The 15,085-nt window shown below is 41.9% G+C and overlaps 2 protein-coding genes across 2 annotated transcripts; one reads left to right on the top strand and one right to left on the bottom strand.

The window, feature by feature from the left end:
* Nucleotides 1–599: 599 nt before the first annotated feature.
* On the top strand, nt 600–3,238 carry LOC306982223 (dynein light chain Tctex-type 1-like). The gene is made up of 5 exons (XM_079582087.1): nt 600–755; nt 1,092–1,133; nt 1,459–1,582; nt 1,706–1,783; nt 2,910–3,238. The coding sequence occupies exons 1-5, from the start codon at nt 720–722 to the stop codon at nt 2,981–2,983; spliced, it is 354 nt and encodes a 117-aa protein (XP_079438213.1). The 5' UTR covers nt 600–719; the 3' UTR covers nt 2,984–3,238.
* Nucleotides 3,239–5,432: 2,194 nt separating this feature from the next.
* Nucleotides 5,433–14,773, bottom strand: cybb (cytochrome b-245, beta polypeptide (chronic granulomatous disease); the record flags this gene model as incomplete). The annotated part of the gene is made up of 13 exons (XM_079582038.1): nt 14,662–14,773; nt 13,389–13,481; nt 13,148–13,258; nt 12,210–12,294; nt 11,990–12,138; nt 10,674–10,855; nt 10,442–10,574; nt 9,639–9,731; nt 9,286–9,539; nt 6,970–7,132; nt 6,718–6,864; nt 5,752–5,876; nt 5,433–5,550 (listed from the first exon to the last, which is right to left on the bottom strand). Exons 1-13 carry the CDS (start codon nt 14,704–14,706, stop codon nt 5,433–5,435), a joined length of 1,698 nt encoding a protein of 565 aa, XP_079438164.1. The 5' UTR covers nt 14,707–14,773.
* Nucleotides 14,774–15,085: the final 312 nt, after the last annotated feature.

Raw genomic sequence — 15,085 nt, 5'->3', positions numbered from 1 at the left:
AAAAAAGGATGAAACAGCCAAAAAAAATCTGAAAGCACATCAGGAAAAAATATGACAAACACGAAAACCCCATTAAAAATATGACAAAAAATACAAAAACACCACACAAAAATTGCGAAAAAAAATAATCCAAAAACAACGGAAAAAAAATAGAAAAACATGATGGAAAAAATTCAAAAAACCCACAAAAAAAAAAAAAAATATACAAAAACACGACAAAAAAAATAGAAAAATATGATGAAAAAAATACGAAAAAAATGGAAAAAATACAACAACAAAAAATACTAAAATATGAAACGCAACAAAACAGTCATGATCAGTTTTGTAGGTCTTAGCTTTCAAATGAGGCTACACTGGGTCTGCAAGCTGTAAACTCCAACCGAGAAGCGTTTAGATTTGGGTAAACCTGAACTGTAGAAAAAGCGCTCAGTTAGAGGTTAACTTTTATTCCATTGAAACCTGTAGAAATGACCGTGATACCGTGACCCGCCAGCAGGAGGCAGCAGCGCGCGCTCCCGCCAGCAGAGGGCAGCAGCGCGCTCCCGCCAGCAGGAGGCAGCAGCGCGCGCTCCCGCCAGCAGAGGGCAGCAGCGCGAGCTCCCGCTGTCGGATGTGTCTGGTCTGTTCCGTCGTTGATTGTTGTGACAGGAAGAAGGGCGGTAGTCTTCGAGTCTTCCCCTCCTAAACCCTTAAAATACGAATAAGTTTGACTTTAAATCATGACGGGGACGGAGGAGAACGCGACCAGCTTCGAAGTGAGTGAATTCACGCTTTTTCTTACGTTTCCCGGTCATTTTTTACGCGCTCGCGCTGCTGACGTCCACCCGTTATCATCATTTTAACTGAAAACCTTTGCGATAATTCTGTATAATCGGCAAAAACAAAACACTTTGACGTTTGTTTCGAACATACTGGTCCATTTCCTCCGGATAAGTGTCAATTTTTAATCGAATTTGTGAATTATTTCGCTTTTGTCGTAGCCGTTGACGCTTGTGTTGCGTTCACGTGGCGACGTAACTTTGTACAGGTCTTGCTTTTATCAAATTAGTTAGTTATTATCAAGTTATAAATGTGTTTTTGTTTTGTTTCAGGGCTCGTTCAGTGTGAAAGATGCGGAGAGCCTGGTCAAAGAGGTGAGTCATGTGATGATGAGGTTTCTGTAGTAATATCCACCCAAAAATGTTATATTTACCCATACAAAATGATGAGGGAGTGAAGATTAACCTCTTAACGTCCACCCGAACCGAGCACACGTTTCAAAGAATCAGAATAACAAAGAATACATATATATATACTTTAAACAGTGGAACTTTCCTCTCCCTGATCCACTGAATGTGCGATGTGATGAAACCTGAAAGTGCTCCATTCATGCCTGCCCTCTGGCCTCGGGGTTTGTTATCTGATCCTCTGCCTCCTGACTTCCCTGTGACGCGCTTGTGGATGTTTGTTTTGGTTCAGAGCATCGACGCGGCGATCGGAGGAGAAGACTACAACAAGGAGCTGGTCAACAAGTGGACGGCCGCCATCTTGGAACGCTGCCTCGCCGACCTCTGCAAACTGGGCAAGACCTACAAGTACATCGGTGAGACGAGAGGCTGGAGCGAGACTGGAGCGGGACTGGAGCGGGGACTGAACCAGGACTGAACCAGGACTGAACCAGTGTCAAAGTCTGTCTCTAAGGTATCATCTGTTTTTGTTTTGTCAGTGACGTGCGCCGTGACTCAGAAAACCGGGGCTGGACTTCACGCGGCGAACTCCTGCTTCTGGGACACGACTCTGGACGGTGAGAAACAGATTTGTATTTCTGGGGATTTTCTCGAAGAAGCAAAAAAGTGCCGCGAACAAACTACAAAAGAGCAGAAAAAAACACTTTAACACATTTGTTGCTTCAGATTTTCAGATTTTTTAATGAATTTTCCTCACACTTTTGCCTATTTTTTCCCCATTATTTACCAATTTTCCCACCATTTTTTTCCCTCATCTTATAAATGTTGTCTTAATTTCCCCCCATCTTCACCCCCCCCTTTTCTCCTCAATTTTCCCATTATTTTTTCTCTGTATTCCTCATCTTTCCCTAATTATTCCCCCAATTTTCCCCTCCATTTTTAAAAATGTCACATTTTCCCCCCCCTTATTATTCCCAATTTCCTCATCATCTTTTCATTGTTTTTCCCCCCCCCCCAATTTTCCCCCCATTTTTCCCCCACAATTTCCCCTAATTTTTCCTCATTTGTGCCTCAATTTCACCCCTATGTTTGCCCCCAATTCCCCCCCCCTTCTTTGAAATGTCAAATGTTTTCCCCCTTATTATTCTCATTTTCTCCACATCTTTTCACTGTTTTTTTTATATTTGTCCCCAATTTTTCCTCCATTATTGTCCCACATTTCCCCCCATTTTTTTTTTTAAAAAAGTGAAATGTTTTCCCCCTTATTATTCCCAATTTTTGCATCATCTTTTCACAGTATTTTTCTTTGTTTTTCCAGTGATTTTTCCAAATTTTTTCCTTAATTTCTTTGCCTTTTTGTCATATTTTTGGCACATTTCTTGACATTGCAGATAAATTCGATATTATATATTTTCATAATCATCATCATATGTTGTTGTGTGTTTGCTTTTGTTTTGTTTTTTGTTTTTAACTGGACCTCGAGTCTGCAATAAAGGTTGATGATTATCCTCCCATCAGCCGTTTCAATATTATCTTAAATGATGTTGTCCGGCTGTCGTGAGCAGAGCATCTCTCCGCCCACAGGATCTTTGTTGATGAACACCTTAAATATCATTAAAAAGTGTTTATTTGACTTACTGCTGCTTCATAATTACTCCAGGCCGCGTGTGCGTTTTCTCTCATTCTTCTTCTCAAATGACTAAAAAGCATCTTCTGATTTGGCCCTTCCGGTGCTCCGTCCAGGCAGCTGCACGGTCAAATGGGAAAACCGCACCATGTACTGCATCGTCAGCGTCTTCGCTTTGTCCATGGCCTGAGAACACGTTCGTTTACCTTTTAATAAATGCCATAAATCATCGCCAACACGTGACGTCACGCGCCGGACTGGAGCAATGCCTTCTGGGAGCGAGAGGGGGCGCCACAGAGCCACAAGTGCAATCTCAAAGACTGGCCTTTGTTTCTTTGCCTTTTTCTTAAATTATGTTTGAAAACATGTGAGAACTGCGACGTTTTCTGCTGCTTTGGGCCAAATAAACACGAAACACTTGTAAAGAAGAGTTTATCACGTTTGTTTTGTTTGTGTCATAGACGAGGGAACATCTTTGTCCCAATGGAGGCGGAAATTCATCTCTGACACAGCTTTTTCGGACATGATGTTGGAAACTAGGAATGTTCGGTCACTGTATACTCACTACTGCCACCTCAGGTCTTAGACATAACTGCAGCTTCTATATTAACGGTATATTAGCCTGAATTAACAGCTTTCTGAGCAACAGCGCAGGATTTTAGAGGCAGTTGTGGTGAACAGGTCTGAGCTCATTCTACACATTAGGACATGGAGGAACATGTGGGGCAGGAGGAGGAAACTTTGCTCAGTGGAGGGACGTTTTTCTTCACCGTCAAAAAACTAAGGGCCGAATCCCCCAGTTGTAGACCCAAGTAAAGCACGACTTTCAACAAATGATGGTGTTGTACATAGGACATTTTAACCGAGCAAATTTACTCCAGTTAGTCTTTACCCCAAACCTAAAGGGCTTCAAAATAGTACCAAAAACAAGGATAAAAACGGAGCAAAAAACTAAACAAAAAACAAGGCGAAACCCACAACAAAAAAGAAATGAAAAAAGTCATGAAAACGCAAAAAGCGACAAAAACAAAACAATGAGAAAGTAACAAAAACGCAGCGACAATGTGACAACACAGTTATGATCAGTGTTGTAGGTCTCAGCTTTCAAATGAGGTGTCATTGTTTCAAATGTTGCTCTTCAGTTGAGAAGCTTTTAGAATCGGGTAAAAATGCACTTGGTTCAGGCAGTGTTAATTTTGACATATTTTAATTTAGTTTTAGTCTTTTGACGAAAATGTAATTCGATTTTAGTCTCGTTTTAGTCAAAAAAATATCTTCAATTTTAGTCTAGTTTTAGTCGACTAAAATTGCAAGTAAATTTAGTCGACTAAATTTAAGCCGAATTTAGTCGACTTTGCATTGATAATATTCATTATAATCATATTTAATGTTGTTCCTCTGCTTCATGGAGCTGCTCCACATGAACAAAGCTCAGAGCTGATCCTTTGGCAGAGGATTTACATGATCTGAGGCTCTTTCAGACGCTCAATAGAAGTTTGGATGATTTTAGTCTCTCCCTTTCATTTTTATTTAGTCTTATTTTAGTCGACTAAAACATCTGGACATTTTAGTCACAGTTTTAGTCTCATGAAAATCGTTTAATTTAGTTTTAGTCCAATTTTAGTCACAAAAATATCACTTTGACTAAAATTAAGACTAAATATTTCAGTCAACGAAATTATCACTGCAGGCAGGGGGTTAGACTGTGTATTTTTCACATGTTTGAGTACATTTGATCTCTGATTTCTATAATGATATTTCTCAAAATCATCTTGAGGGCCAGAGGTTTGTCGGGGGAGGAAAACACTTAGTTTTAACATCTTTAAACTCTGTATAGTCCTTATAATCACTGTGCACATAAAGTTAATCCATCTACATCTGTCAACCTTCAATAAATAAATAGCACTGCTCACGTTAACAAGGCACGTTTATTTATTTCATGTACAAGACAACTCGCCTCACAACAACAAACACACAAACACAATAAAATACAAATAAAAAAGCAATAAAATACAAATCAGTCGATACAATATGTAAACACCAGGAGACCCTGAGGTGGTTCAAACGCCTGTAACATGTCAGGTTTATACAGTTCTCTGAGTGACAGTCAGTGCAGAGACCAGAGCACTGTGGTCGTATTTCCTGGTTCTGGATGTTCTGCAGCTCTAACAGTGAGCAGCCATTACAACAGTCTCACCGACTGGAGACAAATGCATGAATTAATCTCCCCAAGTCCAGTTTAGACACTATTATTTTTATTTATTGTGTCCTAAAGGATTGGGTAAGAAAAAAGACAAAACTATCAAAAGCTAAAAGGGTCAAGAAAACGTATATATCTGACAATAGAACGATTTTCCAGGAGAAAAGTTCTTTTAATAGCCATTCAGTTTGAGTAGGTATTTACTATGGTTAAAGTACCGAAAATGGGAAGTGTGTTTTGAAAGCGACATTTCATTAATTCTTGATGCAACTGAAAACGAGAAGAAGAAAATGTCAAAAAACCCCAAAGATGAAGAAACGTTTGTGACACAGTCGTCTGTACTTTACACAAGACTGACTTTCCTCCCTTTTATGTTTCATTTAGTTCTACAACAAACACATCTGCAGATTTCAGTTCCGTTTGAGCCGCATTGAATGCTTTAGAAGTTCTCTTTGTTGAAGATGAATTTGACGTCGGCCTCGGAGTGGGACAGACACTGCTTCGCCAGAGCTTTGCCGAGGACGGGCGGCCCACAGAGGAACACGCCCACTTTAGTCCTGGAACACAAACACACACGATTATGTGAAGCGGGCGAGAAACACAGATAAATTAACTCTTCTTTTTACATTTTTGCCCCATTTTTTCTCTCAATTTCTTCCCTCGCCGCAGAGACATGACACTAATGTTTACAATGATGTTGAAGGTATGGATGCATGTTTTCTAGTATGTAGTCGTAGTAGTAGTAGTATTCGTAGTACCTCGGGTGCTTGGCGGCGATGTTGGTGAACTCGTTGTCCCAGTTGGGTTTCCCGTACAGCGTCTTCTGCTTGAGGCCGGTGATCGGGTCGTTCTCCGCCTCGTGGTGGACGCGGAAATGAGCCGCCTGGAAACGAGACGTGAACACAAACTGTAACCACCAAGTCTCAAACACCCGACAGGACCAACTTCTGACAACAGCAGCGGTCTGGGCAGTAATAACAGAAGTAACAGCAGTAATAACAGTAGTTTCTGCAGTAATAACAGTAGTAACTGCAGTAATAACAGTAGTTTCTGCAGTAATAACAGTAGTAACTGCAGTAATAACAGTAGTTTCTGCAGTGATAACAGAAGTAACAGCAGTAATAACAGTAGTAACAGCAGTAACAACAGTAGTAACAGCAGTAATAACAGAAGTAACAGCAGTAGTAACAGTAGTTTCTGCAGTAATAACAGTAGTTTCTGCTGTAATAACAGTAACAACAGTAGTAGTTGCAGTAGTAGTTGCAGTAATAGCAGTAGTAGTTGCAGTAGTAACAGTTGTAGTTGCAGTAATAGCAGTTGCAGTAATAACAGTATTTTTAGCAGTAATAACCGCAGTAGTTGGAGTAGTAACAGTTGTAGTTGCAGTTATAACAGTTGTAGTTGCAGTAATAACAGTTGTAGTTGGAGTAATAACAGTAGTTTTAGCAGTAATAACAGTAGTAGTTGGAGTAGTAACAGTTGTAGTTGCAGTAATAACAGTAGTTTTAGCAGTAATAACAGTAGTAGTTGGAGTAGTAACAGTTGTAGTTGCAGTAATAACAGTATTTTTTACAGTAATAACAGTAGTTTTAGCAGTAATAACCGTAGTAGCTGCAGTAGTAACAGTAGTAGTTGCAGTATAGCAGTACTTTCTGCAGTAATAACAGTATTTGTTACAGTAATAGCAGTAGTTTCTGCAGTAATAATAACACTAGTCTTCGTACCTCCTGGTCCTTCCAGCGCGTGAGGTAGATGTTGTAGCTCAGGAAGTCGTTCATGTCTCGCTCGTTCATCTGTTTCTCCAGCGTCTGCAGCAGATCAGCGAACCACTCGAAGGCCTGGGTCTCCGGACACAGCCAGTAGAAATAAATCTGCAGAAAACACGCTTCACAATGATTCAAACATTGTGGAGGAGTTCCCCTCTTCACCTAAACAGTGGACTCTAAACTGAAAGGAAAGGCTGTAATGAGTCTTGCCTTCTTGGTGAACGTGTCCTGCTGGTTCTGGATGCGTTTGTACCACACGGACTTGAGGAGCGAGGCGAACGGCGTGACCCCGATGCCGGCGCCCACTAACATCACCACCTCGTACTGGAACGCGTCCTCGGAGGCCGTGCCGAACGGGCCGTCGATGGCGATCCTGGTGCAGACACAGACGGGGGGTTTAATCAGCGGTAAATGACCAAAAACACCTGGACAGTTGGTGCAGATTGTTCATAATCCTGTTTAAATATTAACCCCTTAACTCCCACCTGAACCGAGCACCTTGTCTCCAGTTTGGCTTTACCCCAGTCCAAAAGCTTCTGGGAAAAAGCTGTGAAAATAGCAACAAAACTGAGACGAAAACAATGATGGAAATGTGACAAAGAAGTGACGAAAACATTGACAAAAAAAGTGACGAAAAATTTGACGAAAAAATGACAAAAATGTGATGAAAAATGTGATAAAAAATGACAAATAAAGTTACAAAAATGAGTTGAATACCCAACAAAAAAATGATGGAAAAAAAATCTGATGACGTGAGGAAAAAGATCCTCTTGGTTCAGGCGGGAGTTAAGAGGTTAACACAGATCCTCTAATAACTCTGCTGTTTGCCCTTCGCTGATTGGTTCACTCCACTTCCTGTTTGCTGTGTATGATCCGCTCTGGAAATGTAGTTGATGCCGACTCTGAACAGACTCAGTCGCTGGTGCATCAGTGAGTCTGGAGTTTTACAGGCAACATATGTACTACAATATCCAGTCTGTAATGACCTATTTAGTAATTACGCAATGGAATAATGTGTATTAGTACTTCAGAGTTACACAATAAGGCGCATTGAGTTGCCTTGTGTTCCTGTCTGTCAGAAACTCACCATTAAAGCAGAACTGTGTAACTTGTTCGCCTTAACAAATCCTTTTCATAGTCCCTCTGGGGGTGATACAAGTGTTAATGGGATGATTGGGGGGTCTTTCATCGCCCCCTGGTGTCTCGGTCCAGAAAACCACACTTGCAACTTTCAACACACACTAATAGAATCACGAAGAAGAAGCTAAATGCGAGCTAGCGCCGCTTAACCCCTTAACTCCCACCTGAACCGAGCACATTTTCTACAGTTTGGCTTTACCCCAGTCAAAAAGCTGTGAAAATAGCAACAAAACTGAGACGAAAACAATGATGGAAATGTGACAAAAAAGTGACGAAAATGTGACAAAAATGTGATAAAAATTTGACTAAAAAAATAAAAAAATGTGACGAAAAAATGACAAAAAATTGACAAAATATGACAAAAAAAATGACAACAATGTGACAAAACTGTGACAAGAAATTGACAATAAAATCGACGAACAAATGACTAATATGTGACCAAAAAAAGGCCAAAAAATTGGGTCAAAAATTGGACAAAAAAATGACAAAAAATGGACAAAAAAATGACAAAAAAATGACAAAAAAGTTACAAAAATGAGTTGAATACCCAACAAAAAAATGATGGAAAAAAAATCTGATGATGTGAGGAAAAAGATCCTCTCGGTTCAAGCGGGAGTTAAGAGTTTAAAAAGCATTTACAGCCAAGTTTGAGAGAAATGGATGAACAATATCCCTCTGTCCCTTTGTCTTTTCTGCCAGCGTAGTATTTACTCTCACGGACAATTAATGAGTAAAAAACACAACATGCTACGACACCTGCAGTGGCGCTTATGGCCTCTAGGGGCACGAGCGCCACCGAGTCAGTGACTTCCCCTAAAAGTTCACTAAACTAAAGCGACAAACACCGACTGAAGTCAAGTATGACCAAAGTTTGTCGGAGGAAACAAAGCCGTGGGAACCCAGGGTGCTGAGGGCGCTACAGCACCCCCTGGTGGATCGTCTATGCATTACAGGCAATATTAAATAAATAGGAAATAAGCAAAGAAATAGCGTTTTGGGGCTAAATCATGTCTCTCAGCACTCCCAAGCCAAAATATCTTCCCACGGCCCTGGGTGGAAACTTCTGACTCATTTCCCTTTGTCCCTGCCTCCCTCTTTTGTCCCCCGACGCTCGCCGTAGCCCGTGGCGCTCCCTGAATGAGTGTTATTAGGTTTGACATCGGCTCTTTGTGGCTGTAATTGTGCCTTTGATTCATACCTGGAGCGAAGCGTATAATTTTCTTTAGACATTTCACAGAAAAAAAAACACTTTCAGACCAAAGAGCTGTCGTTACATGAGGAGGAAACGGTCGGAGAAGTTTCCTTTGAGGAGGAGCCGGTCTGAGAAGTTAGGAGCAAATGGAGAAAAGCTGGATTGAAAGGGAGTCGGTGTGTGGTTCCTCTCACTTGGGCAGAGTCCAGGCCTGCTGCTGCTCGGGCCGGTCCCCCCCGCAGGCCGTGTACAGCGCCTCCGTCCAGTCGCCCACGATGCGGATGTGGGCGCTGAAGTGGTCCTCCTCGGGCGCCGACGTCAGGGTGAAGGGGTGCCACTCCAGGCGGGACACGCTGGGGCACTGGATGAACACGTACTGCCCCACCTCCATCTTAAAGCCCTTCTTCTTCATCTGCAGCTCCAGCGTGCGCGACGGGTGCATCACCACCTGCGGAGGAGGCGTCACCGTGGAGATGTCAGTCAATTATAAAATCCCTTTGACTCGGGCTGGTCCTGTTAATGAAACACTGACTGTTAAAGTACTGACCTTGGTGATGACGACCTTCTGGTGGGACCTGTAGAGTCGCACCAGCCTCTCGCACAGATACAGGAACATGGGCCCCACCACCCACTTCCACGTCTGAAAAACACCACAAACTCACTCAGTGCTCCATTAACCCCTTAACTCCCACCCGAACCCAGCACATTTTCTCCAGTTTGGCTTTACCCCAGTCCAAAAGCTTCTGGAAAAAAGGTGGGAAAATAGCGACAAAACTGAGACGAAAACAATGATGGAAATGTGACGAAAAAGTGAGAAAACATTGACAAAAAAGTGATGAAAAATTGATGAAAAAGTGGCAAAAATGTTCACAAGAAATTGACAAAATATTACCAAAAAAATGACAAAAATGTGATAAAAATTTGACCAAAAAATGACAAAGAAAATTGATAAAAAATGTGACAAAAAAATGACCAAAAAAATGACAAAAAAGTGATGAAAAATTGATGGAAAAAGTGGCAAAAATGTCACAAAAATGTCACAAGAAATTGACAAAATGTGACAAAAAAATGACAAAAATGTGAAAAAAATTGACAAAAAATGTGACAAAAATGTGACAAAATGTGACAAAAAAATGACAAAAAATTGATGAAAAATAACCCCCAAAAAAAGACAAAAATTTGACAAAAAAGGACCAAAAAAAAGGACAAAAAAGTTACAAAAATGAGTTGAATACCCAACAAAAAAACGATTGTAAAAAATCTGATGACGTGAGGAAAAAGATCCTCTCGGTCCAGGCGGGAGTTAAGAGGTTAAACTCGGTCTAAACCAAGGTCCGGTCCGGGACTCACCATGGGCGGGTTTCCGGCGAACTCGGGCTCGGGGCAGTCCGACCCGTTCCGGCCCCAGTCCTCGAACTGCTTGGAGCAGTTCTCCGGGTCGTGGACTTTGAGGTTCTCCAACGTCTGGCCCCGAACGATCCTCCTGAGAGCAGACGTAAGCGTCAGGGACGGTGCTTTAGTCCGACTGTATTTAAAGCCACACTGCGGAGGATTTAAGGCCAGCGGTTGCAAAGTGACTCACTCGAATCCGTGGAAGACGAGCCCGATGAAGAAGATGACGAAGAGGTGGTGGGTGAACCAGAAGACCTCGAAGTAGGAGCGGCGGATGACCTCAGTGGACGACGTGATGATGAGGATCAGAGCGAGCGTGATGGCGACTCCGGTGAGGCCGGCCACTGTGGTGAACATCACCACGGTCTGACTCTGAGGAGACACCGAGGGGGGGGGAGACACCGGGGGGGGGGGAGACACCGGGGGGGGGGGGGGGGGGCGCTTTTAGAACCTTCTCTTTAAGAGTCAAAACATCTACAGGTTTTCGTCACAGTTTTAGCCTCTTTAGCTATTTTGTTGTTGCGTTGTCGCAGAGGCGTAGCTTACATGAGGCAAAGCAGGCGGCTATCTCGGGCCCCCAACTGTCAAGGGCCCCCAACTGTCAAGGGCCCCCAACTGTCAAGGGCCCCCATCATCCAACCCGCTATTCTGAAGCCTGCAGGAAACGCTTGATACAGTCTTCCTAATGATTTTGACGATGCAGTTACATCATCTCTCCACTGTTGCTCTGTGGCGCTGTTCCTGCTGCTTTAGTGAGTCATGGTTCCCTAATGTTAAAGGTCATATATCCTGCAAAATCGACTTTTTGGAACCTTTAACCATGTGGTTTTGCCCCAGAGTGTTTTTCTCATCAATCCTCCTGAATCCTGCTCTCTGACTCCGCCCTCTCCTGGAAACCCCTGAGTTGTGAAACTCTTTTTACATCATAGTGCCAGGAAGAACCCGACGTCTGTGATGTAATGCCTTACGGCCTGATTTTAATTCATAAAACCGCTTTTTCATTATTTCTTGTCGTTTTTTTTACGCTTTTCTGTCATGTTTTCATCCATTTTCTGTCTCCATTTTGTCACATTTTTCTTGTGTTTTCATTGTTTTTCTGTCGTGTTTTTGTGCCGTATAATCCCTTTCCTGGTTGTGTTTTCGTGGATTTTCTGTTGCCTTTTTGTCATGTTTTTTTCACGTAATAATTGCTTTTTTTGTCCCTTTTCTGCGGCTTTTCTGTTGCCTTTTTCTCACATTTTGTTGCATTTTTGTTGACAGTCTAATTTGAAAGCTAAGACCTGGTTAATTTAGTTCTTGTCTAACGTCCTCTCGTCCAGGGTGAGACGAGGACGTTCTCTCGTTCTCTCCTCCTCCGTCTCTGACCTCTGTGAACAGAAGCAGAAGTCTCTAAATCGGGCTGAGGAAGGAAACGATCGGTGAAATCGGGGGAGTCTTGATCTGGTGCAATAACAGACTCGCTTCTCCAACCCCGAGGAGACGTCCCATCGGCCTGAGCCTCCTCACCGTCTCGTTGGTGCGGATGGGGTTGAGGTAGGACTTGTTGTCGTTGGTCCCGATCTCGGACAGGACGAAGGGCAGCAGCGCCTCGTCCCGGTCCAGCTGTGCGTTCATGAAGTATTCGAAGTTGAAGAGATGAGCCACGATGTGCACGGCTGTGGAGACAAACCAGGAAGTGATTCAGAGGCGTTAAAGACCTTAAACCTGTGACGTCCAGGAGCCGCACCCGTGTGGAAGGCGATCATGTAGGCCACCAGCTTGTGGAAGGTGATGTTCCGGTCCAGCTGTCGGGCCGCGGTCCGGCTGCAGCACTGAAGAAGAAGAAGAAGAAGAAGAAGAACTTTATTTATATACACTATACACTATTGGACCACTTTTCAAAATGATGCAGATCAGAGACATATTTATTATTTAAATTCACTTTGCTGGAACATTTTGAACCAATGACAAGTAGAGATTGTATTGAAAAATTGTACAATATTGAGTTTATCCCCAATGTCAAGAAATGTGGAAGAAAAGCAACAAAAATATATTAAAAATATGGGGCAAAAAAATTGAAAAAATAGGTAAATAATGTGGGAAATATTTGGAAAAATTGAGGAAAGATATGGGGGAAATTTAGGAAAAAATAGGGGGAAATTGGGAAAAATATTGGGTAAAAATAGGGAAATAATTGGGAAGAAATAGGGAAAAAGCTATGAAAAATATTACAAAATATGGGGGTGAAATTTGAAAATATGTGAAAAAAATGAGGAAAAGTGAAGGAAAAAATGACAAAATATGGGGGAAATTTAGGAAAAAATAGGAATATATTGGGAAAAATATTCGGTAAAAATAGGGAAATAATGAGGAAGAAAACAAGAAAAAAGTGAGGAAGAAAATGAGAAAATACGGGGGGGAATTTGGACAAAATTGTAAGAAATTGGGGGGGGGGGGGGCATTGGAAAGTGTGGATAATAGGGACTAAAATGTTAAGAAGAATAAAGTGAGAAAAAATTTGTGGAGAAATGTAGATGTTTGCAGCACATTTTTACATATCTCTGACGCTTTGCACAAATATGGCTTCATCATCGTCATCGAGAAAGTCCCTAAAATCCTGTTACTTCCAGCCGGGCCTGATGACGAGTCTCTGTTCTAAAGGCTCGGCTGTGATGGAAGCGTCACCTGGATGGATCCTCGGAGGAAGGACAGCAGGTTTCTGCAGACGGGCAGCAGGATCAGCATGCAGTTGAAGTTGAGGCAGGCGGCCGGAGCTCGAGCCCAGGACAGGGCGTGCTGTGAGAGGGGGGGGGAGGGGGGGGGGTTAGTGTGTTTTCTGACTGAAGGTAACGCTGCAGGTGCAGGTGCAGGCTGAGTGACGGCGGCTCAGAGGAAGTGAAAACATCATTACAGAAATGTGACTCACCCCGAGCAGCACTCGGGTGTAGAACCATCGGGGCGTGAGGAAGGCCATGTAGAAGTGCACGAACAGGAAGGCGTTAATGCCCAGCCACACCAGCTGCAAACAAAACACACACTTTATATCTATACTTACTGTATACAGGCAGCATCAGTGTCGAGAATATACTCAAACAGAAACGGTTTCCAAAAAATGAAATCTCGAATATCGTTGCACAAAGTCTCCGTCTGTGATCAATTACATTCAAGATTTTTTCAGATTCAAAGTTTCTCCATAGATTTATTTGGGGAAAATCGGTTCAAGTGAGATTTTCTCAAAAGGTTTTTTCTCACATCGTGTTTAGCATCTACTCTGTAAGTGTCTCTTTGAACTTAAAGGCACACTGTGTAACATTTTGGACTCTACGGTACTGTTGCTCCACACAGAACAGGCTCTCACTCCAGCGGCTCAGAGAATGGATCCTGTTTAAATCTCACATTGTGCTTTAGTCACAAATGTCCCGGTAAAGTTCCCGTCCTGTCTCAGAGTCGAGTCACTCACAGTAAAATCACACGTTTGTTTGTTCATTCATGATGAAAACTTCTGTCTGAAAGTACCTGCTTGTATTTGTATTTTCTTTATTATTTATTACGCGGTGTCTTTAAGTAAATAACTCGGTTACATCGTCCTGTTTGTTCAAACAGCCACAGTTTGACTAAAGGAAACTCAGAAACGTGGCTTTAAGAGAAAGTTATTTAATACAGACTCGTACTTTGTACTTGCAACATATTCTTTTGTTCTATTGTTGTAATATGTATTTTCATTGTAATGATTCGGTCACTTTTGAGCAGAATTACAACATCTCGAATAAACTAAACTAAACTAAAGTAAACTAAACTAAACTGCTAATAAAATAACTTTAATCATCAGTGATGCAGAAACGAGTCACTTTACGATTTTTCCAGTAAAGAATAATCAGATTAAAGTTACTTTTCCAAGAGTCACTTTTCTGTTAATTTCCTGAGGTCAAATGTAAACTTATTTTTTCTTGCATCTCGTGGAGCCGTGAGTGTAAAACATGTGGGACACGGAGGTTACAGTTACCCCATAGTCAAACATAACTAATGTAACTCCAGGTTTATTATTATTATTTCTATATAAAAATATGAAATGACAGAAAACCTGCAACACATTTGTTCCTCATGTTTATGTCATTCATCTATAACAGAAGTTTAAATCTTTACATTTACACATTTTCCTTATTCACCTGCAGATGAAATATAAATGTGAAAACACTCACGATGACAAAGACGGACAGCCCCTCGTTGGCCACAAAGTTCCCCATGATGAGAAGAGTTCTATCCCAGAGCGGGACAAAGCAGGAGTGCAGAGTAACGGGATGGAGGCCGGGGTTTGGGCTGAGTCTGGAGCTCTGTGATTGGACGGAAAACAGGAAGTGAGAAACTAATAAACTATAGTCATAAACGTTATGAGAAAAACCAGCATCATCTTTAAAACGTCAGAAAACAAACAAAAAGTGACACAAACGTCCCTAAATCTCCAAATGTCTGAGAGGTTTTCTGTAAAGTTTATTTCCTAAATGTTTCCTTGGTCTGATCACTTTAATATTTGTTTTAAAAAGAGGAAGTGTATTTTGTGAAATCATGAAGTAACTCTGTGGTATTTGACACACTTCCTGTTTCTGACCAAAGCAGGTCCAGAGG

The sequence above is a fragment of the Gobius niger genome, assembly GCF_951799975.1.
Source record: "Gobius niger genome assembly, chromosome: 23".
NCBI lineage: Eukaryota > Metazoa > Chordata > Actinopteri > Gobiiformes > Gobiidae > Gobius > Gobius niger.
The sequence above is the reverse complement of the archived record's forward strand: the minus strand, read 5'-3'. Positions and strand labels throughout refer to the sequence as shown.

Bases quoted from the DNA above. Each gene is read 5' to 3' on its own strand.
- LOC306982223 (XM_079582087.1), top strand. From the start codon at position 720: ATGACGGGGACGGAGGAGAACGCGACCAGCTTCGAA. The intron at 1,583-1,705 runs GTGAGACGAGAG...TTGTTTTGTCAG, and splicing joins CAAGACCTACAAGTACATCG to TGACGTGCGCCGTGACTCAG. The intron at 1,784-2,909 runs GTGAGAAACAGA...TGCTCCGTCCAG, and splicing joins CTGGGACACGACTCTGGACG to GCAGCTGCACGGTCAAATGG.